The sequence below is a fragment of the Diabrotica undecimpunctata genome, chromosome 7, assembly GCF_040954645.1.
Source record: "Diabrotica undecimpunctata isolate CICGRU chromosome 7, icDiaUnde3, whole genome shotgun sequence".
Taxonomy (NCBI): Eukaryota; Metazoa; Arthropoda; class Insecta; order Coleoptera; family Chrysomelidae; genus Diabrotica; species Diabrotica undecimpunctata.
Genome location: NC_092809.1, coordinates 37,605,681 through 37,632,887, shown reverse-complemented (window position 1 = coordinate 37,632,887; position 27,207 = coordinate 37,605,681). Strand labels below are relative to the sequence as shown.

The 27,207-nt window shown below is 31.9% G+C and overlaps 1 protein-coding gene across 1 annotated transcript in view; it reads left to right on the top strand.

The window, feature by feature from the left end:
* Positions 1–27,207, top strand: part of so (SIX homeobox 1 protein sine oculis) — a 99,725-nt gene that overhangs the window by 39,439 nt on the left and 33,079 nt on the right. Inside the window, exons 3-4 of the mRNA XM_072538783.1 lie at positions 21,589–21,829; positions 22,553–22,814. Coding sequence (XP_072394884.1) covers positions 21,589–21,829; positions 22,553–22,814 — 503 coding nt within the window. The remainder of the gene's footprint in view (positions 1–21,588; positions 21,830–22,552; positions 22,815–27,207) is intronic.

The window sequence follows — 27,207 nt, the reverse complement described above, 5'->3', positions numbered from 1 at the left end:
AGACTGGGCTAACCTTATTCGTCTAATACCCAGAAAACCACCAATTTTTGTTCAAGAAATGAAGCAAGAAGAATTTCTTTGTTTTAAATCATTATTATCTGGCAAATTTTAGCATGCAAAAACCAATACTCAAGGACAACCAGTGGTGTGGTCTAAAATAAGACTTATTTACTATTCAAGTGAAAATCTTGGCGTGATGAAATACAAAAACTCCTTTACCGACGATGAGCCTTATAAAACATTGAGCTTATTAAGAACAAGAACTAGAAATTCTGGAACTACTCGTTTGTTACCAATCTCTGATAAACCATTGGGCATACCAGCGAATAAAACACAACATCTGAAAGACATGTTACCTTACGTTGAGGAGAGTAGTCGTCCATATTACCTTCAGTTTCTCAATACTTTGACTACATCACCATCTGCAACGGATAATTTTATTGCAGATGAGGAGTACGATCAAGATGATGATATGTAATATTACCATTGTAATCCTACTGATTGTGACTATGTTTTTATAAAATAAACATTAATCTCTTCAAATTATTGCAATGTTATTATTCCTTAATTGGGCCAAAGTAACATTTTGGAGTATTTTTTTGTTATTCTAAAAGGGCCAATGTCATATTTCCAATAAAAAAAAACAAATGTGGGTCAGTTTTACTGATGCCAAACATTCCGTAATCTATGTAAGAATGACAAGACAAAAAAACAGTGTTGCAATATAAAAAATATTAGCAATAACTGTAGATCATTTTGTATAAGAATCTTCTAAAGCAGTTTCCCAAAAACAGCGTTTTATGACTTTGGCCCTTTTAGAACCAAGCTACTGATATATATTTGTATATATTTTTCTATATTTTTTTTTCAATTCATCTATTTTTTGTACATTATGTATTCGTTTGTATGTATATACTGTAAATAGAACTATTATTACTGTACATTTATAAACTACTTTCTTCATGTTAAAAATTGTTCAATTATCAAGTATATTCACTTGAACAACCTGAAAATACCATATGAAATAATTTAATAAATTTTTATAATCGTGTATTACACAGCTACCAATGAAATATATTAAATAACAAACTTTCTGAAGTGCGACCCTGTGTACTTCGGTAGTTTATTGAGAGACTCTTGTATACCTACACAATAGGATCAACTCAGGTAACCATTAAGCACTCAACCATTTTTCGTGAAACAAACTATAGTTATCTTTTTGCTATAGGTTACCTCCGACTAAACAATTCAAATAGATTAAAGAACTGCTGCACACAAAACAAAAAAGAAAAAAATAAAGTTGCAGTGCGGACAAGTCCAAAAATAGTTACTACAATCATTGGCAACGACGTCGAAAAAATGAAATAAGTAGGATGTATTTAATGAAGATTTTATGTCGACCTCTGGTGGTTTCTGATATATCCCTCTCGAAGCTATCTTACAATAATTTCAGCTCATGTCTTCAGAAGCATGGTAAATTTAATTTTCCGAGCGATAGGACTTTAAGAATAAACAATGTGCCTTCTTTATACTTATCCTCCAAACAAAAAATTAGATCTGAAATAGGAAACAATTAGTTTTACATTTGCGTAGATGAAACGACTGATTCAGTAGGACGATATATGGTTCATTTACTGATTGAGGTGCTTAACAATGAACAATTACCAAAATCTCACTTAATAACTTTAAAAAAAGTAGATAAAGCAAATTATTTAAAAATTGCATGTTTTGTTCAAGAAAAGCTTTTGCTTTAGACATAATATATACATATTTAGCACATGGTATTAATAGAGTTGCTGAAAAAGTTAGAACAAACTTCTTCTTGTGAATGATTAAATTTGAGTGTAAAACAAATTTTTGTTAAAGCGCCATTAATAGTTTATTTTTGAATTTTCTGGTGACAACAATATGAAATCGTTAATCCATTTTCTTAAATCAAATTATACTTTTGTACCTGAAACACTGAATAAAATACAAAAACCCACAAAACCTGCTTTCGGTAAATGTTGCTTTAGTGGAAACATTTTTATTTCTTCTTGAGAAAACGTATAGCGAACGATTGGAGCACAAATTTTGCGAAAATAAAAAAATATCTGACAAAAATTTAAGATTAGACACTATGGACCCAATGTTTCTTAACCTTAAATATGCTCCTATCATATCAGTTGATGTTGAAATAAGTTTTTTTTTATTTATAAATATCTATATTCTGACAGAAAATCTAAATTTTTAATAGAACATTTTGGGAAACATTACATTGTCTACTGTGTTTATTCGCTCCGTGCGTGACTGTTGCGACACCTACCGCCTTCATCTGACTGTTTTGGACCTACCAATTTTCAGGTTAAGCATGTGACATATGTTTGACATTGTTAAATACAGGCGAAATTGACGATTATATTAACTTTTTAATTATTTTTTTTCAGTTTATGTACAAAATAAATGTAGTATTAAAAACTGGGTTTCTCAAAATTTATCATAATATATCTTTTTAACCCCAAACGGAAAAGAAAGGGAAAAATCTAGTACTGGCAAATCAAGTTTTTCACGTGAAAGAGCATATAATTAAAAACAGTAATAGTAAAAGGTATGATATAAAAGCTAAAGTCATCAGACACTCTTCAGTTAGCTTGAAGCCTTATAAAATATCATTTAAGGTAAATTATTTAAATATTTCGTATTTCAATTGTATAAAAATTAGATTATGTGATATTTACTTTTTCATATTAATAGCACGGATCCATCTTTTTCTTTTCTCTAATTTATATGCAATCTTTGGGAACCTATAAAAACTGCACTTACTATTTTTGCTATTATTAGCACAATTAAATACGCAACATGTATTTGCACACATTTTTGATAAAATTTAAAGATTCCATGTATTCCAATTTTGTCATATTTCTCCGCTACGCACACTGGCATCGTTTCAAGGTACCCCTACCATGGTCACGCACGGAGCGAATAGGAAATCTGAAGTATTGTAAGTTTATACTTTAAAATTCATGTTTGTTAAATTTTTCTGCATATTATTAGGCTTACCATACGTCCCGGTTTAACCGGGATTGTTCCGGTTTTAGACATCGGTCCCGGAGTCCCGACCGGTTTGTCATTTTATCCCGGTTTGACAAAACTGTCGTAATTTTGAATTTTTGTGAAGTGATGTCACACGAATGTTTTTTTTCCTCCTGGATTCATATTTACTGATAATAATTAAAATTATTCACATTCGTATTATATAAACAATTCTAATAATGATGACTGCACATCTGATTGATAAGATATGTTAATAGGGTTCTCACAGAAGCTTATTTTCTCGAAATCATCAAAATGACCAATTCAGCAATTCATTATATCACACTTCTTAAACACATTATTTTCAGTGAGTCGTTAACGAATATAAACATTAAAAAAAATCAAGAATTGATGAATTAAAAAAAAACAGATCTCAGTTTACCCTAGTCATTTGCAGTGCGATTACATTTCGTTTTTTTGTGAACGGTGGTAAAATACGAAAACACTGTATGTTTTATTTAATTGCTATGTTTGATTTAAAATGCCGAAAAGAAATTGCAAATTCACAAGCGAACTTGAAAAAGATTATCCTTTTATAAAAAAGCTTTTTAGTGACAATAGCAGGGTGAAATGCCAGCAATGTTTTTCAGAATTTTCAATTGCACACGGTGGGCGAGCAGATATTAAAGATCACTTATAGTGTGCAAAACACAAGACTAGTGTAACGACGATTGCAAGTACTTCTATCAAATTTTTTTTAGAAATGATGATCCCATTCAAAACTATTTAATTCTTGCAGCTAAAGAGGCCACATTCGCTTATCACACGGCAATGCATGATATAAGCTTCAAAACATCTGATTGTACGTCGAAATTGATTTCAAAATTTTTGAATCAAAATTTGGGGTTGTCAGAACCAAATGTGAAGCGATCATTTTAAATGTGTTGGCACCTTTGTCTTTGTCAGAGTTACACACCGACTTACAGAAGGCTTTTTTCGTAAGTGTTACTAACGACACCTCAAATAAAAAGCAGATCAAACTGGCACCGATTATTGTTAGATACTTTTACCATTAGAAGGTGTACATGTGAAACTATTGCATTTTGAGTCCGTTCAGGGTGAGACATCGGAAATATTGACTCAAAATATAATTTCAACATTACGTCGACATGACATTACAAAAAAAGTAGCTGCATTTTGTGGCGACAATTGTAATACAAATTTTGGAGGTGTGCATAGAAGAGGACAAAATAATGTTTACAGAAGACTTGAACAAGAACTCGGTGTAGATATTGTAGGAATTGGATGTGGCTCACATATGCACTTCAAAATGCTGTGGATGGTTTACCAATCGAAATTGAAGCAATAGTTGTCAAAATATATAAACATTTTCATATCTAGTTTCATATATAAACAGTTCGAGTAACTCAGTTGAAGGAATTCTTTGAATGTGTAGATGTGGAATATAAAAACCTAATCCAACATGGAAGTACCAGATTTCTTTCTCTTTTGCCGCCAATTGAGAAAATTCTAAATATATTCGAAGGGCTAAAAGCATATTTCCTTTCCCAAGATAACTGTCCACGTGCAATTCGAGATTTTTTTAAAAGTGAAACGGGTGAGTTATATTTTTGGTTTGTGCATGGACAATTAAACAATTTTAACAAGACTGTACCACTCATGGAAAAAGTGAAGCGAGTGCGACTGACATTATTTTGGAATTAAAAAGATTGAAATCAAATCTTCAAGAACGCATGGACAGCAATTTTATACCACAAAGAGCGAAACAATTAATATTAAAGAATCTTGGCAGTTGCCAGGATATTGATAAATTTTAAACAGAAGTAACTGATTTTTACCGACGATGCATTTCATACATTGAATTGTGGGAAGACAGTTTCGGAGGAGCCGACATTTTCGAATGGATTGGACTGAATCACGTATTGAAATGGGACGAAATCGAAGGATCTGCTTAAATTATAAACAAAATACACGGTTCGGACGATCGACAAAATATTAATACTGACAACCTTTTTGACGAGCTGTTACTTACGAAAGTTTTTATAGCATCAAAGAATGATGAATGGAATTCCACGACGATACAAATTGATTATGTTGACAAATGGGTTCTACTATTTAAACATTTTCATGGACAACACATCGATACACCCAACCTGGTAAAAATGGTGCAATATATTTTGTGCTTACCAGGCACCTCCGCTCCTTTAGAGCGTGTCTTCTCGATGATGAAACATATTTGGTCGGACGATAGAAGCTGTATGTTGGAGCCTTCCGTAAAAGTATTACTATACTGCAAAACGATTTTTACGAAAAACGAAAAAATAACATTTTATTAAAAAAAGTACATACAAGCGAGAAGTATGAATGGTACAAAAAATAGGTATTTTATTAATAAAATTTTTTGGCAGCAACTTAATCGTTTTTTTTTACTCTACCCTATCCACCATTTACTGTCCCGGTTAAGAGTTTCCTAGTTATGGTAAGCCTACATATTATTGACAACAATCAATTTTTGTGCAACAGTTGTGCATATTTATGCACATATTTATACTTTACGTTTAAATGTGAATATTTTGCATAAGTCTTGAAATAAATATATTCCATTTCTTTGAAATAACTAATTCGTAATTGGTATTACACCCTTTGCAGCTAATTTTCTTCTATTGTCAATTATTTTGTGTATTCTGTATGTTGTAAATAGGTCCATTGTCTGTCTTTGCAATATCTTTCATTTTTCAGCAGCTAGTTGTTTTTTTCTCTTCATTTTCTTATTAAATATCGGTGATTTCCTCTAATTTTCTCCTGTTCTTATCATCATAATATGCACATATGAAAGTAATCTAAAGATTAAATGTATCAGGAACAAGTAATTTTATAAATAACCAAGCAAATTCATGAAAAATACCAAATGTTGGAATGAAAATTAGAAAACTACATTTACATTTTGTTTCAAAACAGTCAAGAAAAGGAAAAACATACAATGTAACTTTTATTACAATCAATTGTAGTTTAATCCCATATAAATACAATATTTAACTTAAAACATGCCATAAGAAAGCAGTTTCAGTTTAAACTTAACGTACAGACAACAAAAACTGGCCAATATGTAACACATTAACAGACATGATGAATGAGTTTTGGAAAATATGCACGCACGACTGCACGTGTGACTGAATTGTGTGGGCTCAAATTTCTGAAACGCTGGTGTTGGAATTCTTTGAAATATTGTTTGGTTCTTTAAAGTTTTGTTTTAAAAAACGGCCGGGTTGCAGTTGATTAGTTTCGGTTCGCTTTTAAAAACTTTTAAGATCGAGCTAGCGAGTTTGAGATAAAAATAAGTTTTAAACAATTTTAAACATAGAAACAAGTTATGAATTAGTTAAGAAATTGGGAAAATTCTAATATCTCCAATCTCCGTATTTTTTAAGTTGTTCATAACAGCTTTAAAAGAGTTAGAGGGTAAGCCACTACACAGAAGGAATATAATAATTTATTACTATCCTAATTTTAATTTTTCACCCCTAAACAACCCTTATTGTGAGCGATTCTGCTGACTTAAAGTTCAAGCTAGCAGAATCGGAGAAAATTTTTTGCCTATGGCATATTTTTTCACCCGTTTTTTAGTAATTTTTTACCAACCCAATAATTTTTCACCCTCAGACCTAGCTAATGGCAGTGATTCCACTAATATTCGAGCCAGCAGAATTCAAAATATATTGTTGACAAACCGCAGTGTCCTGCTAGGATTTTACGAATTTATTACCACCCTATTAATTTTTTAGCCCCCCCCCCTACCCATGTTATGTCATGTTAAGTGCAGCAAAATAAAAAAAGTCTTTTTAAGTACCATTGTGTCCTGCAAAGTTTTTACTATTCGTTTACCACCCTAATATTTGTTATTCAAACTACCTGTTATGAGAAGCCAATAATTCTGTTAGGTTGAATTTTGAACTGACAAAACGAAATTAAAAAAGCTATTTTTGATAATTTTTCTGAATTGTACTTTTACATCAACCTTCTAGTATCTTCATATCTGCCATCTTAGCTCACAAGGCGTAAATTCCCCACTTTACGCTCTCTACGCTCTTTTTTGTGAGAGTAAAATTGTGTTTCTTCGTCCGGTATAAAAAATTCACGTTTTCGCATTGCAAGAGTTGAAAAACTGTAGACGTTTTTTGCTCAAGGTTAAAATTTTTTGGGGTATTTCTATGCACTGATTCCGAATTTGACAATGAAAATTCTTAAGCTTAAATAAGCGTATAGACTTAAAGTTGAAGTATCAAAAATCCGTTCAAGATGCCTTTGAGCTTCGATTTTAATGAAAATACTATTCGATGTATTTTTTCATGCTGAGTACACGAACATTTATTGAGTAATTTTTAATAGTCAAAAACCAGTGCGTCACATTCATTTACTGGCACCATCACGTGTAGAGTTAATTTTCAACTAGTGAAATTCTTTGTTGGCCATCCGGGAAGATTATTTAGACAGTTGAGAGACTATGACAAAAACCAGAAGACAGTACATGGCGGCCCAGACATCAGCTAGCTGGATATAGAGAAGACCCAGAAGAACAAAAGAAATGATAGTCATGCAGTAGTCGAACGTACGCAGTAACAAAAGGCCCAACCCATCCTAATATTTTATTTCTTTTATATAAATATTTTTATTTTTACTAACCAGTTACAGTATATAAAAATAAAACAAAACCAAAAAAATATACACGGACTGTGTGGTGGCCATATACACAATAGAGCGTTTCAGGTTAAGAAAATAACATTAGACTTATGGAGATCAGTGTTGCCAAAACTCTCAGCAATGCGGTTTACTAGATTGTCGATATATTTTTCGAATTTCCATTTTCAATTAACATTTAACTGTAAATTCAGAATAACAACTGAAAAGTTAAGTCTTATTATCATTATGTAGTCTCAGAGAACGACATAAAATCGCTGACATACGCACACCGTATTATTTTAAGTTGCAATTAGTAATTAGATATATGCATTCCAAGCGGTCCGTTTATTTGCTTTTAAACCTTTAATAGCCGGCAAAGTGCATGAATATTTTCTACTGATTTCTATGATTGGTACCTATATGATATTCTTAGCGAAAAACAAATAAACTGTCGTTACTATAAATAAAATAAGATAAAATAAAATTATCTTTTGTAAATACTATTGATTAATTAAAATCATTTTCCCTACTTTTCATCTCTTGTTTCGAATGGGCACTTTTGGTCAATTACGTTAAAAAACGTTAATTTAATTCATATCTGTGAAAACGAAAATACCATTATCCGGATTATACAATCCTGAATCGTGCTTGCGTTCATCGTGGCATCGCTGCGCTTCTATCGTCCATAAGAAATACATGGCCCTATCTCCGCAATGTTATTTTCTTAACGTGGAACGCTGTATAGGGAATGCACACTCCAATCATGATTACTCTTTAATAAATATTTTCTCTAAACCCTGTACTAATAACATGCAGTGCCAATATAATACAAAAAAGAAGATCGAGTGAATGCTGATCAGCCGCACAGACAGAAAATCCGTTTAGGCAAAAGGCCGTTCAGGCAAAAGGCCGCTTAGGCATCCAATACCCTTCAGGTAGATCAAAAGGATCAAGCTCGCGGAACCTGAGCATTGAGGTCAGATACCGACAAACGTGGGCTCGATGGCCAGACCCTTCCACCACTCAGCCGAGGAGAACAAAAATTATAATGCGCACCACAGCAACAACACTGTCATAAGTCAAAAATTGCCATTTTCCTTACTATTTAACATTCGATTATTTCTATAAATTGAATGATAATGTTGTTATTTTTACTTCAATAAGATTAATTTATGTTGTTTTATCAATTAGTATTCTGTATTGTAGAAATTTGAAACTAACATATTAATTATTAACAAAAATGTGTCTGTGTTGCTGAAAACCCAAAGGTGTATTATAATAATGTGCTACTGTTGCTGATCAGAGTGGTTAGAAATTGCACAGAAATTGCGGTTTAACGTGAAAATTATGATAGGTTACAATAATAATTGTTAAGACATTTTAATACATTTATTTAAAAAAAATACTAAAAAAAGGTAATTACATAACATAAAGTAAACTACTGGTTTTTCGCTCGCGGAACCTGAGTATCGAGATCAGGTACCGACAAACGTGGGCTCGATGGCCAGACCCTTCGGCCGCTCAGCCAACGGGAACAAAGATTATTTTGCAAATCGGCGGCGAGTGACCGAGCACACACAATCCGGGCGGAGAGTCACCGACTTAGGTCGGTGACTCGCTGTCCGGAACACACATTTTGGGACACAAGTCCAAAGTTAAGTAAAAATTAACTTAAGTCATTCATAGGGAGAAAAGCTCTTCTAACTACCCCTAAACTCAGGTGGCTTAACCACATAAAGTAAAACAGAAGATGTCCCGTTACCCAGTGTATCCAAAGTAACTTTCAATACAAAGCCTCCCCATTTGTTATGTCCTGCGATAGGTAGGGGTGGTTAGTTATAGCTTGGAGGTCAGATCGGCACCACTTCATTACAGAGTGTGACCAGTTTGATCTTCGGACGTGTAGGTCCCACTGTTTCATTGGAAGACACATGCCACTCGAAGCTGGGGTTCTACAAAAATTGTTGTGTGTGTCTTAAAGTGCGAAATCGTGCACTTTTTTTATATCAGATGAAAAGTACGACTTTACTACCCCAAAATTAGAGGACAAAGTGCGGAATTTAGACCCGGTATGCTAAGGTGAAAAATATGAAGATAGTAAAAAATAGTAAAAGCTTGAAGTAAAAGTACAATTCAGAAAAATAATCAAGAATACCTTTTATAATTTTGTTTTGCCAGTTCAAAATTCAACCTAGCAGAATTATTGGCTTCTCATAACAGGTAGTTTGAATAACAATTATTAGGGTGATAACGAATAGCAAAAACTGTAGGAGACAATGGAACTTAAAATAACTTTTTTATTTTGCTGCCTTTAACATGACAACAAGGGGTCATGGTGTAAGGGGTGAAAAATTACTAGGTTGGTAATAAATTGGGTAAAAAAATATGCCATAGGCAAAAAGGCTTATTTAATTCTGATAGCTTGAGCTTTAAGTCAACAGAACCGCTGTTCCTACCAGGGTGGTTTAAGAGTGAAAAATTATTAGGGTGGAATGTTAAATGAATTCCACTTATTTGTCCTCTCTAAATTAAGGGTTATATATCTATGTCTAAGTTCTGTTGTAGCAGTTTGACGCAATTATTTTCTGTTTGAATTATCATACCGTAATTTTACCATTCCATTCTTGCTTACTAAGATTTCTGATACATTAAGACAGATAACATGTACTTCTCTTTTGCGTATAGTTCTCTTAAGCAAGAATGTGCAAATACCTAAAAACAATGTCAACATATGTAAATAAAGGTGATAAGCACAGCATGTTGTTTGTTATAATTATATGTAGATATACGAATATCCCGACACTGAATCATTGTAATGAAAAGTATCATTGGAGATAAGCTATCAAATTGTAGCCTCATAGCAAAATAATTTTGAATAAATTTACAATACGTGAATCACTATCTGCTAAACTAAAGGATGTTATTATAGATATAGGTCTATATAACAAAAATCCAAATGCCAAGGAAGTTAGTAACAATAAAAATATACGGTGGTTAAGAATAACTTTTTAAGAAAGAAATTGAAAGAATATTGGAAATGGGAAGTTTTTGTTTATTATTTTAGATACGTCTAGACTTTATGTGCTATTTGCTGCAAGAAGGTTGGTAATGCTGTAATGGGTTTTTGTCGAAGAAAAAACACCTGGCAATTTAATATTGTAATATACAAATAACGAAGACTTGTACAAAAATAACTGAAAATACTAATACCCAGAGTTGATCTGATGAACTGATATTTCTCTCTATTCTGCTTTGACTTTTTATTGTTAATTAAACATAGACAAAACTAAATATAATAGTCAATAATTTATTTTGAACAATAGAATTTTACAGCAAATAGTTAATGTAATACTAATTAAATAAATGTTATTTAGACACAAAGAAAAATTAAGGAAAATACTTTTTTATTTTATTAAAAATGGCTTTGAATAACTTGATCCATTCAGCCACGATAATGTACTTGACTACTTGACAGAGGGAACAAAGCTAGATTTATAAATTCACATTTCACATTCCATCCTAAATTTTGCTTTTAGTCCATTTTAACCCGCCGTCACCCAGGTGAAAAATGTGTGGGGTATTATTGACCCCATTTAAAATTAATTGAAAAACTCTAACAAACATTTCGAACACGAATTTATTTTTCTAAATGTCTTATTTGACTAAGTTTTCATAAAGAACAGCAGTTTTTACCACTGGATTAAATTTGTGAAGATGCGAAGATGCTGCAGAGTAACAAGAATGGATAGGAGAAGTAATGACGAAATAAAGCAAAGAACATCAATAGAAACAGACATACTAACATATATAGAACAAAAAAGACTAAAGTGGTATGGACATGTAAGAAGAACTAGCGACAGCAGATAGATAAAGAAAATAACCGAATGGAGCCCCATAGGAAGGAGGAAAAGAGGACGACCGCGATAATCCTGGAGGAACGAAGTAGACGACGCCATGAGTAAGAGAGGACTAAACGATGGAGAATGGAACAACAGAGAGAGATGGAAACGGTTGAGCGAGGGAAGGCAGTGAATACTGTAGAATCCCTAAATATATATATATTAAATTTGTCCGCGTATTAGGTAAAATTTACATAATAATAAAATTCCTACAAACACAAAACACTAGATACATAAAAAATTCACAAACAAAAGATACTGATTCAAAATAAGCGATTTTCGAAAAAGGATCAAATTAAAATATAAAAAGCAGGACATTGGATATCCAAGCTTGAAAAAAGTTAGGAGTCCCGGAACTGGATACATTCGTCACAAATGCGATGAAGGTGATCTAAACAATAAAAATTTTGGCATTGATCGGACGTTTGTTTAGTTTTCCGGTCAGATTTTCTGGAACACTTTTGACACCGTCCACGTCCCGTACGTTGCTTTTTCGGTGGAGCTTGGTCACTTTCTCCCAAAACTTGAACTATTTTGGATCGTAAATGTTTTGTAAGTCGCGAATTACTTTTTCGTTCTTCCATAATTGGTTTAACTAATGCTAATCCCAGATCTTCCAAGAATATACGACGTTTCTTTAAATAGTAACCTAGTGTTTGTTCTGTAAATTACCTGGCTGTTGATTCCAGCTGTGTCCATTAGTGAAAAAAATATTCTTAGTGGCCACCTTCTACAATTACGAGCTACACTCTAACTTCCTATCAACTCATCCACCGTATCAACCCCTCTTTTTGTAATATTATAGAAACTTATTATTTCTGGTAAAAGTTTCTCGCCGGTAGATTTATCTATTTCATCATCGTGATGAAGTGATGATAATAAAATCACGTTTTTCCCTTTTTTTGGTACAGAGGATACCATAGTTACATGTTATATGTTTTTACCAGAAATTGGTGCTATCAGTCTTTGGACAATATTTTATTCCTTATATACCAATAGGTTTATTCCTTATTTGGTACGGCCCACCTGGCTGGGTCCCTGCATAAATTTCCATATTAAAAACATAAAAAGTACTGGAGTCTACTAGGGCCTGAATTTTTATTCCGTATTTCGCGGGCTAGTTCGGAATATATTGCCGGAATGAGCAACGCCCACGAAAAGACTCTAATTTCACGTCAATAGTCAAGTACTGTCCTAATTTTTTAAAAACTGCCTTAATAGGAACCAACTTATCAGACTGTTGCCTTTCTTGTCGATTGTCTACATTATCGAAACGAAAGCACTGCAATAAAAATGTAAATCTATTGAGTGCCATCACTGAACGAAATATATCGATTCCTGTACCATTTGTTCGCCAAAGGTCTTTTAGATTACGATGACCATTTCTATATACACCCACTATGTAGAGGAGGCCAAATAATGCCTTTATTTTAGCAATATTGGTCCTGCTACAATATGCTTTATCTTTGTAGGCTAACGCTTTTTTATCTATCAATACATTGGTGCAGTCCGTGATACCTTCAAGCATTTCTTCATAAAAAAAGAAGCCAACAATCTAAAAGAGTCTTAGCGTTTTTAGCATATGGTTTGGATCCTGGTAAGTTCGAAATTATGTCCTCTGCCCTCGTTCTAACTACTTTATTACTATGATGTTTTCTCCATTTTGTTTTGGAATCCCTACCTAAATAATAAGGATATTTTTTATCTTCTTTTCGTTTATTTTCAGATTACAATACTTCTAGTTCCTCAATTTCTTTATTTTGTTCACCACCAGACTGATTACTTATGTGATCAATTTCGGTTTCATCGTCGGAGTCCATAATTTCGATCTCATCATCTTCGAGTTCCTGCCAAAGTGCCAATAGTTTGGCTTGTTCTTTTTCGTAATTCATTCTAGAGAAAAAAGTTTATGTACAACAAATAACGCCACGCATTAAAATTGTCTTAGTTACCTTGCGAATTAAAATTGTGTCTTCGTCACCCAGGTGGGGTCTAATCGGACTGCAATTGGTTCAGATTTGGTTAAGCCTAATATTATGACAAGAGACATATAAAATAGACAAAGATTGACTCTGAGGAAGAGGTATTTGTTCTTTTATCAGATTTTCCAATAGATACTTAATAGCAGCATCATTATATTATATGCACCAAAACATCCAATGATTGATATCGTTAGTGTTACCATTACAATCGCAAAGTTCTGTTTTACTTAAATTAAATCTATGATGATAGGCTTTCACAGTAGCATGATTAATAAGGCATCCAACAAACATTGATTACTCTTCTATTGGGATGACTTCTTGCAACAAAAGGCGCAGTAGGTAAAACAGGTTGAATTTTTGTATAAAGGTTGTTACTTCTGTCACAGAAAGCATTCCATTCAATTTCCCAGTTTTTTTGTAATTCTTGTTTGCGCAGCGAGACTAAATCACTTCTATTGAGCCAACTAATTTCTAATCTTTTTGAAGCCGATTCTTTAGCAAAATAATCTGCTTTGGTGTTACCCGAAATACCAGCATGTCTCTTTACCCAAATCAAAATGACTGAAATATTTCTTTTAAGTAGTTTTAGTTGATTTTCTAAAATTTTGACGATAATACTGTTTTTGTATATATGCTTATGAAACATTGTGGGAAAATACTCATTATGTTTGAATTAGATTATAATTTGAACTTTCACACTTAGGAAATATGTTTGAAAAGTTTTTATTGGCGTTTTAGTGAGAAAAACAAATAGATACATTACACATCACAACAATCCGTATATCATACCATAGTTTTTATAGACCTGATAATTCATAATGTCATATTTATACAAAGTAAAAGTAAGTAAAAACTTTCATACTGCTAAACAAAAAGGTCAAAAAAGAAAGCTAGAAAAATTGAAACAAACTGGCGAATATGGTCAAAGGAGAGGGCTGAATCAATGAAGATAATGAATGATGTCATTGAAAGGTTGACAAAATTATAACCTGGAGGGACATATATGTATAATGTCCCATGGTTATATTAATCCAAATTTAGGTCAATAAATTTGACAAATGGTGCAAATCCTATAAAGATAACTTTTAGAGCCTAAATAACCCAAAAAAGTTCCAAGTTCATAAAAACTAAAAACTCGAGGCAAAAGGGTTACGCCACAATTACTGGTTGTGATGAAAATCATATTTTTAACTAACTAGTAATATTTAAATAACATTTATTTTTATTCCGTTTTCAGTGGATACTTCTTTCCATATTTCAAATTGTTCTAAAGTTCTTTTTCAGTTTTTTACAAATACACCAAATCGTCAGCACATACTCCTTCCAAGATTTCTACTCTTTGCAGATTTCTATACCCTACATTCAATTTTTTACTCCTTGTTGTGCCCTGTAGTTGCTCCTGCCTATCTTAAGCCTCCAGTTATTGTAAACGTGTCTGATGTATTTTTACTAAATATGGCATTGTTGTTCTCATTGTATATGCTACGTATATTTTCTTTTTCTCTTGCACGTCAATACTCTGTAGTTATTACATTCTTCTCCTATCTCTTTTTTTGTATATGGGTGCTATTAGTGACAGTTTCCAATCTTCCGGTATATCTTTCATATTTTATTCATTATTTTTTGTATTATTTGTTCTACATTTTCCCCATGTTTTTTTTATAATTTCTGTTGTTATTCTATCCACTACTAAAGCTTTTCCATACTTCAACATCTTTATTGCTTCTTCTAGTTCTTCCTCGTTTATTGAGTTTTCTGTGTTACCTTTAAATATATTGTTTTGTTCTTCATTAATGTCGTATTTATTTGTATCCGTTAGCAGTTCTTTAAAGTGTTGTTTTCATATTTTAACTTTTTATGGTACTTATTATTATAGTACCAACGAACAGTTTTTCTCAGAGGTGAGAAATAGCTTGCGAGTTGATCCGAGACGTTAACACCATCTTTTCCTCTGGTGTAGTGTATAATTGCTTCAGCTTTAATTATAGCTACATCATCTTTTTTATGTTTGCCTGTCTCTTTCATGTTGATTCCATGTCTGGTCGTCAAGAAGAGGATATCACGTTTATAGTGCCATTTGCCTATTACAATTCCATCACGATGTCCTTTTCCAATTATCTCTCATTTTTTTAACTTTGCGGAAAGTATATATTTTGGTATATATTTTCTGTTTTTACGTAGTGTCCTTAATAAGTGACTATTAGCATCTAGTAATTGTTTTGCTAAAGGCACAGATGTGTAATAATTATCGGTTATTACAACTCTTCCTGTTGTAGATAGTCTTTAGCTAGTACAATTTTTCCGATAAATCCTGCCCTTTATTAGCCATTTTGCCGGTATACATAATCATTTTTAGAATATAACCTGCAGGATTACATTATAATTTAAACAGTTTTAAGTCATAGCGATGACGCTTTGAAGGTATATATTGTTTGAAAAGTAGTCTTGCTCGAAATGGAATCATACTGTCATCAACAACTAGTATTGAGCCAGGATTACATTGTTGGGCAAAACGTAATTGTGTCATTTCAAATAATTTTCTAATTTTATGGCAACGATCGTTTGGTAAAGCAGCCGTGTTATTAGCAAAATGTAAGAATCTCAAAAGAAGCTGAAATCTGTTTCTGGTCATTACAGAAGAAATAAAAGTAAAATTATACAATGGTGACTTACTCCAATAATCAGCAATTTTAGGAAGCTTAACAATTCCCATATACATAACACAACCTAAAAATTTTAAAATTTCTTCTTTATTGTTTCCATGCATGAATTCTGGATGATCTGCTATAACGTTGTGCATTTTTTACTTACGCAGCATTTTTGTTAGTCTCCTCTACAATAACTTTTAAAATTTTATCATGTATACACAAAAAGGAGGTAGTTCGGCTCTATTTTAAGGATAACTGTTATCATAGACATATGATTCATTACCAAGAAACTGTATATCGAGACGTAAATGAGTGCAGTCAACTTCTTACCATTCATCGTCATTATTTTGTTGGTCGTTAGATTCTACCGATTGTTGTGCATTTTTATCCAATAAGCTTGAATCACTGTTACATTCATCTTCTTTATCAGATTCTTCTTTGTCACTCAGGTTGTATTTTGAACCGGATAACAAAAATTCATCAGAATCTTCCTCCTCTAACAATTGGAGCAACTGCGCCTCTGTCAACTTTTTATTTTTATTTGGGATACGCTGCGTTTTATTTGTACTTGGTAAATTATCCATGATCTGAAAGACAAATTCCAATTAAAAAAAGTAACTTTACTATATAGCAATATTTTTCATTAATTAAAAGTAAGCAAAAACATTTGAGGTTATGTAAAATAAATACTGTAATATTTTGTTTATCCTTACAAATAATACAGAAACAAGATTTTAAAACGAATAAACTGCATACACTTACTTCATGCAATTAAAAAAAACATAAGCAAGCTATGGGTTCCTAGTAATTCTGAAAGTTAAATACGCACAAGTAACACCGGTGATCCTAATGGCACAATTGTAATTTGTAAGTTGGGATCGCCGGTGATCCTTGTGGCAACCAATGTGTTAATGCTGTATATATCATGTTTGTTGTGTTGCTTATCATCTTCATTGATCTTTAAAATAGCTTTTGGCTACTTTTGATATCTTCTGCTTTTATCTCCGAATTTTCTCTCTTTGCTACTGTTAGTAATATTTTTACCTTTTTTCTTTCATTTTTATAGTTCTTATAAATCTCGTTTGTTTCAACTTTCAGATATTGTTTCCATGCATTTTTCTTCACTTTTACTTGCTTTTTTTATCTCTTAGGACCATCACGCCCTCTGTTTCTTTGTCGAGTCTTTTACATGTTCCACATAATTCCTTAGCTGCATCCAGTAGTAGATCTTTTCAGTTGTTCCATACGTTGTTTATATTATTATTGTCTTCTGTTGCTTTTATTATTTTTCGTTTACTTTTTTCTCAAATAGTTTTGCCACTTTTTTGTTTTTTAGCTTGTACCTACATTTCTATCGTCTTTTTTTAATTGGTTTTTTATTTTCTGGACTAGGCTTTTCTTTCTATTTTATTTCTTTTCGTATCTTTTTCCAAAGAAAATATAAAAAAATGTCACATGATTTTTATACACATTTCCATAAAACTAATACGTCTCTAGCAATGTGGTAACTTTAGACAAGTGTCCATTTCAGTCAACACTTAAAAAAACGCACGTGCTCCTTCCTGGACTTTTATATGCTAAGCTGTAACATTATTGTTGATAGAATTTCTGTCATTAAAATTGGAATAATTATTATTTAATTACAATACACCAATTTAAAATATTTTATACAAAAATAAGGTTTTTTTTTTAAATTGAAATAAAATACCGCTTAAATAGCAAGTACACATTTGGCCAATACAATCCTGGCAACTGTCAAATTTGTCTTAAATTAAGTGCAATAATTCTAGACAGGCTAAAACTGAGAAGAACCATATCAGTTCTGTACTTTCTTTTTATGGTGCCCAAAGATGTCAGTCAATTAAATTTTATGGTGTCCAAAGACAATTAAACGTCAATATACACACAGTGACAGAATTTTTCGATTAGTTATTTCATTGATTCGACTTGTTACACTTTTTCAAATCTCCATTCCATGTTATTATATTATATATTATAACTTTCACAAGATACTTTGCTGATGCAAGTATAAACTATCTTTCCCGCAGCGGCGAACAAAGTAAACTAAACCACGAGGAAATGAGATATCTTAAATACAATATTGACCAAAAAGAAAGTAATAAAAGGCCATCTTTCCTGGTAGTCACAAGTAAAACAATGTTTAAAACATATAAAGACCAAGAGTCCCTCCTAATTTATAATTCCAAGAAGTTTGGCACATCGACAATTCTGAAACAGAACAGAACGATCATAGGTAAGTGATAATGACTCCAATACACTTCAACTGTGTAATGTTGACTTAAAACGTTGAGCTGCGTGCTCATTACTGTTTGATTTATTGATTATAATATTCCAAAGACAAAACGGATATTCTCTCACCGAACAGAGAGACCAATTTGGAGCCATATATTATCGGTTGTTAATTTAATAGGCAGGTAGCGTTAGCGGTTAATAGATTATAAGTCATCATTGACGACGACCGTTTGACCATAACAGATGTTGGGAACTCTTAAAATAGCACCTTTAGGACGTGAATTAGGTTCAAATTTTAATAATAAATAGGTTTCGAATGGTTAAATGGATGGATACTAGGGATACTTAATAAACATTAATTTCTTAAATAAAATCGAGAAAACTACTGTTCTATAAAACAACAGTTTTTATTTCTTCGTAGATTTTTAGTGCCACTGCGCTTATCTTTGACAATTACATGAAAGTTATGTTTCCTGTCGGTCATGTAACAATTTTAACGTTTCATTTAACTTCAATAAATTGTGCAAAAAATACGAAACGACTCAAAAAGATTCTTTTTTCCTTTATATAAGCAATTTTGCTTGTTTATTGGCACGTTGCTGCCTTTATATAAGATTGTCACTGCATTTCTTCTCCCTCTTTCTCTACCTTCTCTTTTTCTCTTAGGTTCTCATTGATCGAGTAGATATTGAGTTATTGTATTACTTTTTCCTGGTGGTCGGTTCTTGTGTTTATTGTTGTTCTGTTTCATGTGTTCGTTGTTGTATTTATGTTCCTGTTTAGCTATTATCGTTTAATAAATTATCAAAATACTCGACACATCGGTTTAATTTTTCTATCTTGTCTTCTAGTAACATACCATCTTTATTTCTGCAAAATATTATACCTTTAATTTTTGTCAATTGCGTCTTTTTTACTCATTGATAAAAATTTCTCAATTCTTTTTGAACATATTTGTCTTCTATTATTTCTAGTTGTTTTTACAGTAATTTTCTCTTCTTATGTCTGCATAATCGTTTAGCGTCCCTACTTTTGATTTCATAACGCTCTTTACTTTTTTCTGTGTTACTTCTAATATTTTCCATTTTGCGTTATTCCTTTGCGCTAAGATGCTTTTGCAGTCCTCATCAAACCAGTGTTCTCTCTTTTCTTTTCTGCTTTCCCAATGCTGAGGTCTGCCGATTGTTGCTTCCTCGTTATATTTGAGCTGCTCTACCTGGTATTTTTTCAGCTGATTTCCTTTTCTTGGTTGTTTGGGGATTTCTTGCTTAAGTGTGTGGCTATTGCCAATATATGTTCACTGTCGGCATCTGCTCCCCTGTAGCTTCTACAATCTGTTACTGATCTATTATGTTTTCTTTTAATAAGAACATGGTCTATTTAGTTTCTCGTTTTCCCATCAGGAGAGATCCAGGTTCTTTTGTGTACATCTTTATGATCAAATTGTGTACTTGCTAAGGCTATGTTCCATTGAAAATTCTATTAATTTTTTTCCATCGTCATGACTTAACACCTGTTATATTCATATAAATATCTTTTCTTCCTACTTTCGCCTTCATATCTCCCACGATTATTTTTATGTCATATTTTGTAGTCCACCAAGTTGTTTATAAAACACATTTTTTTTCATGTCTTTCTCTTCTGTAGGAGCAAGTGCGTATGCCGATTTTTCGCCGATTATATTTCTCGCGCAATCTTAAATAGAAGTTTTTCTGATGTCACTTGAAAATTATTTACTACTCGGCTTACTCTGGCTGATACCGTAAAACCCATTCACAGACATCTATTTAGCCCGTCGCTTTTAAAAAGTACTTTTTCCACACTATCTTATTTCCCAGCTGCTTGGTTTCTTGTAAGACCATTATTTCGATTCCATATTTCTCACGTATTTCATTTAAATTTCTTAATGCTCCTTCCTCGTAAGTCCCTCTTACGTTCCATTTTCCCACTTTCAATCTATTTTCCATTTGTTTGTTTCCTTTCTTGCTATCTTCTTTTCCTTCCTTCAAAATCATTGTCCTTATCGTAGATATATCGTTATCATTTTTCCTTTGTTGCTTACTATTTATTAACTTTGAAAAATTAAAGGCAAATATCGAGCACAATTTTAATAATCAAATCTTGCCCAAGTACTTTCGCTTTCTACAGCATCATCAGCGGCATTTCGTCAAATTTGGACTATCCAGCAAGCGCAGAATGTAATAAACATGAAATTAAACATAAATTGTACATAACACTACACTAAAACGAGGACAAACAGTTTAAAATTATTTAAAAGCGAAAGTACTTGGGCAAGATTTGATTATTAAAATTGTGCTCGATATTTGCCTTTAATTTTTCAAAGTTAATAAATAGTAAGCAACAAAGGAAAAATGATAACGATATGTCTACGATAAGGACGATGATTTTGAAGGAAGGAAAAGAAGATGGCAAGTTTATTAGTTTTTTGACCCCCTTGTGCAGTTTCCCCTTTTTTATTTCATATAGCTGTTCCTTCTTGTCATCCCATTTCCAAAAGATCTAATCTACCGCATCCAGTTTTCAGCTGGAAGTAAACAAACCCAAGGTAGTTCATTTCGAGGGACTAGCTCCGTACCATGAAACTGATCCACCCTGTTGGCTTCAATCGATCCCTGATAGTCCAGTCATTCAAGGCGAATAAAGAAGGAAGCAGTGTTACGAAAGTCTGTAAGATTTATCCCACATAGAAAAAGTAACTTGACGAAAAAGAAGAAGCAGTTCAAGGACATCGAAAATTCATTCGAGGACATCGAAAATATATATAAACAGATATTTTTGACAGTTTAGAATAGTAGTATTATTTTGATTTTATATTTGTCATTGAGTTATTGCAAACTAGTATTGTAAGATTGTTGGGGTTCCGAATAAAGTTATTTTAAAAAGGTGTAAAGGTAAAAATTTGAGCAGCTATCACGACCACCAATCTACTTAACGGAGATGGCACTTGTAAAAGCACTAAGTTTTTCTAGTACCAAAGTCAAAAGGACAAATTTAAGAAACAGTTATATAATCGATAAAAACCAAGATCACAAAGAAATACATTCAGAATATAACTTTTTTTATTTTTTGTTACAGGTACTTCAGCAAGCAGGAAATGTAGAAAGACTAGGCAGGTTTTTGTGGTCGTTGCCAGCATGTGATAAACTTCATAATAACGAATCAGTTTTAAAAGCAAAGGCAATAGTAGCTTTTCATAGAGGAAATTTCAAAGAATTATATAGGATACTAGAAAGTCACACATTTAGTCCACACAACCATTCAAAGCTACAAGCCTTATGGTTGAAAGCACACTACATCGAAGCAGAAAGACTAAGAGGTAAGATTCCGAGATTTTTTATACACATCGCGACTGATCTGCTTTTCTTACGTATGGGTACAAATAAATATTGATTTTAACATATTTGTCAGGTCGCAATTAATTTGTAGCTCTTTATATTTTTATTATATTTGAATGTATGTATGTTTGTCTTTGGCTTTTATTTGATTTCAAATAGAGTTTATATAGTCTAATCGTCTATTATTTTTCTATATGAATATACATACCCAATGCGAAAGGGAGAAACCAGCGAGTTCTAGATTGAACATAATATCTTCTCTTCACTTTCTGATGACCTCAATTGTTATATAGAGGTCATCGTGTGTGCAGAACGCAACATAAATTTGTTTATTTGTATTGCTACCCAGTCTCGTTATTGCACAGCTTCTTATCATAAAATCCATTTCGGCTGCTGTAATTTTGCCCTTATTTAGTTTGTGTGTTATCAACTACGGGGCCAAAAACTAAAGTGTTTTGTGCCATATATCCATTATACTGCGTACTATAGTATCATAAATTCTCGTTTTTGTCTTTCTGGTGATCTGTTTATCTCATAGTACACCGTTTTTCTGTAATACAGCCTGCGTTCGTGTGTATTTATAAATCCCCGATGGTTCTGTATGAGTAGCTCTTTATAGTAGTCTTCTCATTCTTCTCCTTTTATGTAAGATATATATTTGGACCTTTTCCTTGGTATTGTTTCTGAAATTGATAATGTTATAGGTAGGCCATTAGGCGCGGTAGGCAAATACAGAGTAAGGCGAAAATTTCCTCTTCCGAGGACGATATGGGATGGAGAAGAGACTAGTTATTGCTTCAAAGAAAAATCTAGAAGTGTTCTAAGGGACTGGTATTCTCACAATCCTTACCCAAGTCCTCGAGAGAAGAGGGAATTAGCCGAGGCTACAGGTTTGACCACGACGCAAGTCTCAAATTGGTTCAAAAACCGAAGACAGAGAGATAGAGCTGCAGAACACAAAGATAGGTAAGTCGGAATTATTTGGTTCTATATTTAACTCATTGTCATTCTTCCAGTAAACATTTTATAACAAAAAAATAATGAAAAACTGCGACGCTAACATACCAGTAAGATAAAATTAAACAGTGCAGAAAAACATAATGAAAAATTCAACGCAAATTTAAAAAATATATTTGTTTTACTGGAGTTGAACAATATTTGTTATATAGTATAAAGGGAGGTATTTTTGAGCAATTAAGTAATTCAGGATTCATGTCGCTGTAGTAGACGTTTTCATTCTTCTTCTTTAGGTGCCGTCCTCTTAGTGAAGGTTGGCGATGACCTCTGCAAATTCTTCCCTATTTTGGGCTTTCCTTATTAAACTTTGAAAGTCTAATCCTGTCCAATCTTTGATGTTGCGCAGTCAGGTCATTTGTCGTCTACCCGGGCTGCGTCTGCCTTCTATTTTCTCTTCGAATCATATGATACATATCAATTATCTTGAATCTAAGCATGGTATGAGTTGACCTATGAAATTATTCATGAGATCGCATAACCAGTGCCCGAGAGGACAAAAGGACTTGTGATAGTCAGTGCAATAAGTCAAGTGATATAATCGTGCAATTAGCTCGCATTTGTTTCGCTTGGACAGAGACACAAACCACGCTAAGTTGGAATAAACCATACAGTGATGATGATGATGTTTCCTTATTGGAAGAATTCAACGTATATATTTAGGTATTAATTATATATTTATATTACTAATTATAAGTTTATATGACGCTAGTACCCGAAACATATATATTATTAAAGCGTAAGGAAATGCCTAAACCAATATTTATTTATTTTTATAAAAATTAATGTGGGTACGTAATATTGACATTTTAGTTTTTTTTTATATTAAAGTAATTTTATGTTCTTCGTCACTGAGGCGTTCAGTTATTGCTTAATCCCTTAGGGTTTGCTGATTTGCATTTTATAATGTATTGTATTTGAGGTTTGTCCTACCCTGTATTTAGACCTTTGCTATAAAATTTGTGCTGTCAATCATTTTCAAATGTACTATATTTAGTGACAACAATATGTAATAAAAAAAAATGCAAGAGATTAAACGTCATTTTTTAATTATAAACAATTATATTAACAATGTAAGATCGCTATTTGGTTTTAAATACTAAAGGTGAAGACCGGTAAATTATATGGAAAAGTGACACAATTTTACTGAAAAAAACATAGAAAATCCATTAAAATGACGTTTTTTTTTGTTAGTTTTTTAATTATTGTAGAAATAGCTTCAAAAGTCAATTTTTTTGAAAATTATTAATATTAACTTTTCTAAAAATGCACAAAAAACTTTGATTTCGCCTGAAAATAAGGATAATATCACAAATATTCAGAAATAAAAATTTCAAGAAGTTTCACTTAATAGTTATTGCAAAATTGAAATTGTTTACTCTAAACAGCTTTTATCTACGTTATTATTCGTAAATTATTAGGTCTACATAAATTCTGAAAGCATCAAATTGAAGAAAAACGCTTAAATTATCAAATTAAATCATTTACATAGTTAAATATTGTAAAATAGGTTTGCAAATATTTTGAGCTTGTAAACAATTAAAATAACTCCGACGCAATAACATGTAGGAAGTTATTATTTTTTATTCTCCTAGTTGGCATTTTTACGAGAATTTAAAAGAAACATAATAGCCTACGAGCCTTAAAACCCGAGTTAGCCCTTCCTACATGTTATTATGGTGCGTCTCAGCTATTTTAATTGTTTATAAACTAAAAATAACAGTACTTTTGCAAACCTTTTTAGAATATTTAACATAAACTTAAAAAATATACCTATATATTTTTTATTTAAAAAAATTCCTGTAGAAAAGGAATAGATATAGGATCTATATAGAATAGATAGGTATCTATCTATATAGAGAACTATGATCACAAGTCACACCGTTTGTCCAGTAAGGTAACGACGCCACCCAGGAAAGAAATCTGAACTACCAACATTTGACCATTCAATCATATTTTGTTCTTAAAACGATACTATTGATTTCTTGCTAATTCATTCTACAAATTGATGATTCAAATATTGTTAATCAGAAATTTTACTACTTTACAGTAATTAATTTGTTCGCAAAATTGCTAAAAATATAGGCTACTGTAATTGTAAGGGAGGATCAATGACGTATAATATAGTATTTTTCATATAAAAATGCGTGCACGTCACAATTTATATAAAGTGATTTCCAGAACGTCAACCTCAGAGTTCAAATTTTCCTAACACAGCTAATAATACGAAACCCATACGGAACTGCTCGATTTTTCATAGGCGTCAACATGGTATAATAATCAGAAAAATGTAATCATCATTATATTGGGAATTTTAGAATTATATTGATTAAATAACCAAAATCATTTGTTATTATTAATAATATAAATTTTATGAAATAACTCTAAGTCTAATATTCCACAAAATAATAATTTTAATTAAATATATTAGACAATTGTACGCAACTGATATGGGAATACTTCAATTTTTTGACAGTTTTTGACAGCAGTTTGCCGCTTTTTTAGAGTAAGAATTTTGTTTAGTTTTGATTTTTTACACAATTTGATCATAATATATTATATATTAATAAATTGTATTATAAATACATATTAAATTTAGATTAATAGCGTTAATTATTGTTGTGTATTGTGATCGTGCTATGCCAAAACAACTAAATAGTTTGTAGAAAGCTGATAAGCTTTCATATAAGATAGATTATTTTGAACAAGAAATAATGGCGGGACGTTTTTATTATTAATGCTCTAAAAGTGGAAAGTTTAAAATTTAGAATATATAATTTTGTATTAAAATGTTTTATTATGTATTTTAGTGTGTTGCAGTAGTCTTAAAACTAAGTGTATTTAATGTTATATAATAGTTTGACAAATAGTTGACATTTTAAAAATTCTTCAGTTACTAACTATTCTGATGTTTTGGCAACGCTGTGGGGTTCTGACGTCGTAGATCTTAAATGACGTGCACGCATTTTTATATGAAAAATACTATATTATTATGTGTCATTGGGTAAGATAAACATACACTTACCATAAAAATATATTGAATACTATACTATATAAAAAATTGAATAAAATTAAGTAAAAGCTATACATTTAAACAGCGTTTCTGCTTCATTTACCATGTAAAATCCTACATCATCATTACCATTAAGAAAATGCTAAGGTTCATTCTGCCCATTTTTTAGCGTTTTGTGGTGGGAGTGGAATAGTTCGTTGGATCGTGACGTATGATACATCATTGGAAAGGAGAGGGAGTAGTGAATACGTTGAGACAGAAAAAATACACATTATAGCATCGCTAAGAGGGCATTACATCATATCTCCTTTGTTATTGGTCCGATTGGAGCGTGTGATACGTTAAATGAAAGAGAACGCAAAAAAAAACCAACAAGACGACTACCAAAAGGGCATGAAAGTGCCCTTTAATGAACGTATAGTTACATACGAGATGTCATAGGGCACTATGGATAAAAATAGTTTAACTAAAAGACAAATTTTGATTTATTGTCTTAAAAAAAAACCTCTGGCTGAGTACAAAATAAACAACTGAAGGAATCCTTACATGCGACATAGCAAATGAAAGGGGAAAAAATAACGAATATATTAAGTAAGAAAAAACAAACAAGGCTACTACACAGTATCTTCATTAATAATGAACTTATAGCAACATACGAGATATCATAGGACTATTGATAAAAATAGATGTACTATTAGACCAATTTTGATTTATTGACTTAAAAAAGCCCCCGCTAAAAAAATACAGCCTCCGGCTGTATTCAAAATAAACAACTGATCGAATCCTAGGGGCCGAAAAAGGCCCCTGGCTGATTACAAAAAAAAACATCTATATATATATATATATATATATATATATATATATATATATATATATATATATATATATATATATATATATATATATATATATATATATATATTGCACCAGGTCCCAGGTCATACATGACTTGGATTATATGCAAAATTTTATTACGTTAAAAATTTAATGACTGATTGTAGATGACAATTGATGGGATCTCCCGTCGCATGCGACTAGTATTAATATAAAGGAAATAATATTTTATAAAGGAATTATTTTAAATAATTTTTTTTGATACATGGTACACAGTCAACTACAGGAATTTAATTTCCTTGTGGATTATAAACTTTTTAATCGTTAAATGATTTAATTTGATAATATAAGCTTTTTTCTTTAATTGGGTGCTTTCATAATTTATGTAGACCTAATAGTTTACGCATAATATCTAACGTTGTAGATAAAAGCTTTTTTGGGATAAACAATTTCAACTTTGCAATAACCATTAACTGAAACTTCCTGCAATTTTTAAAG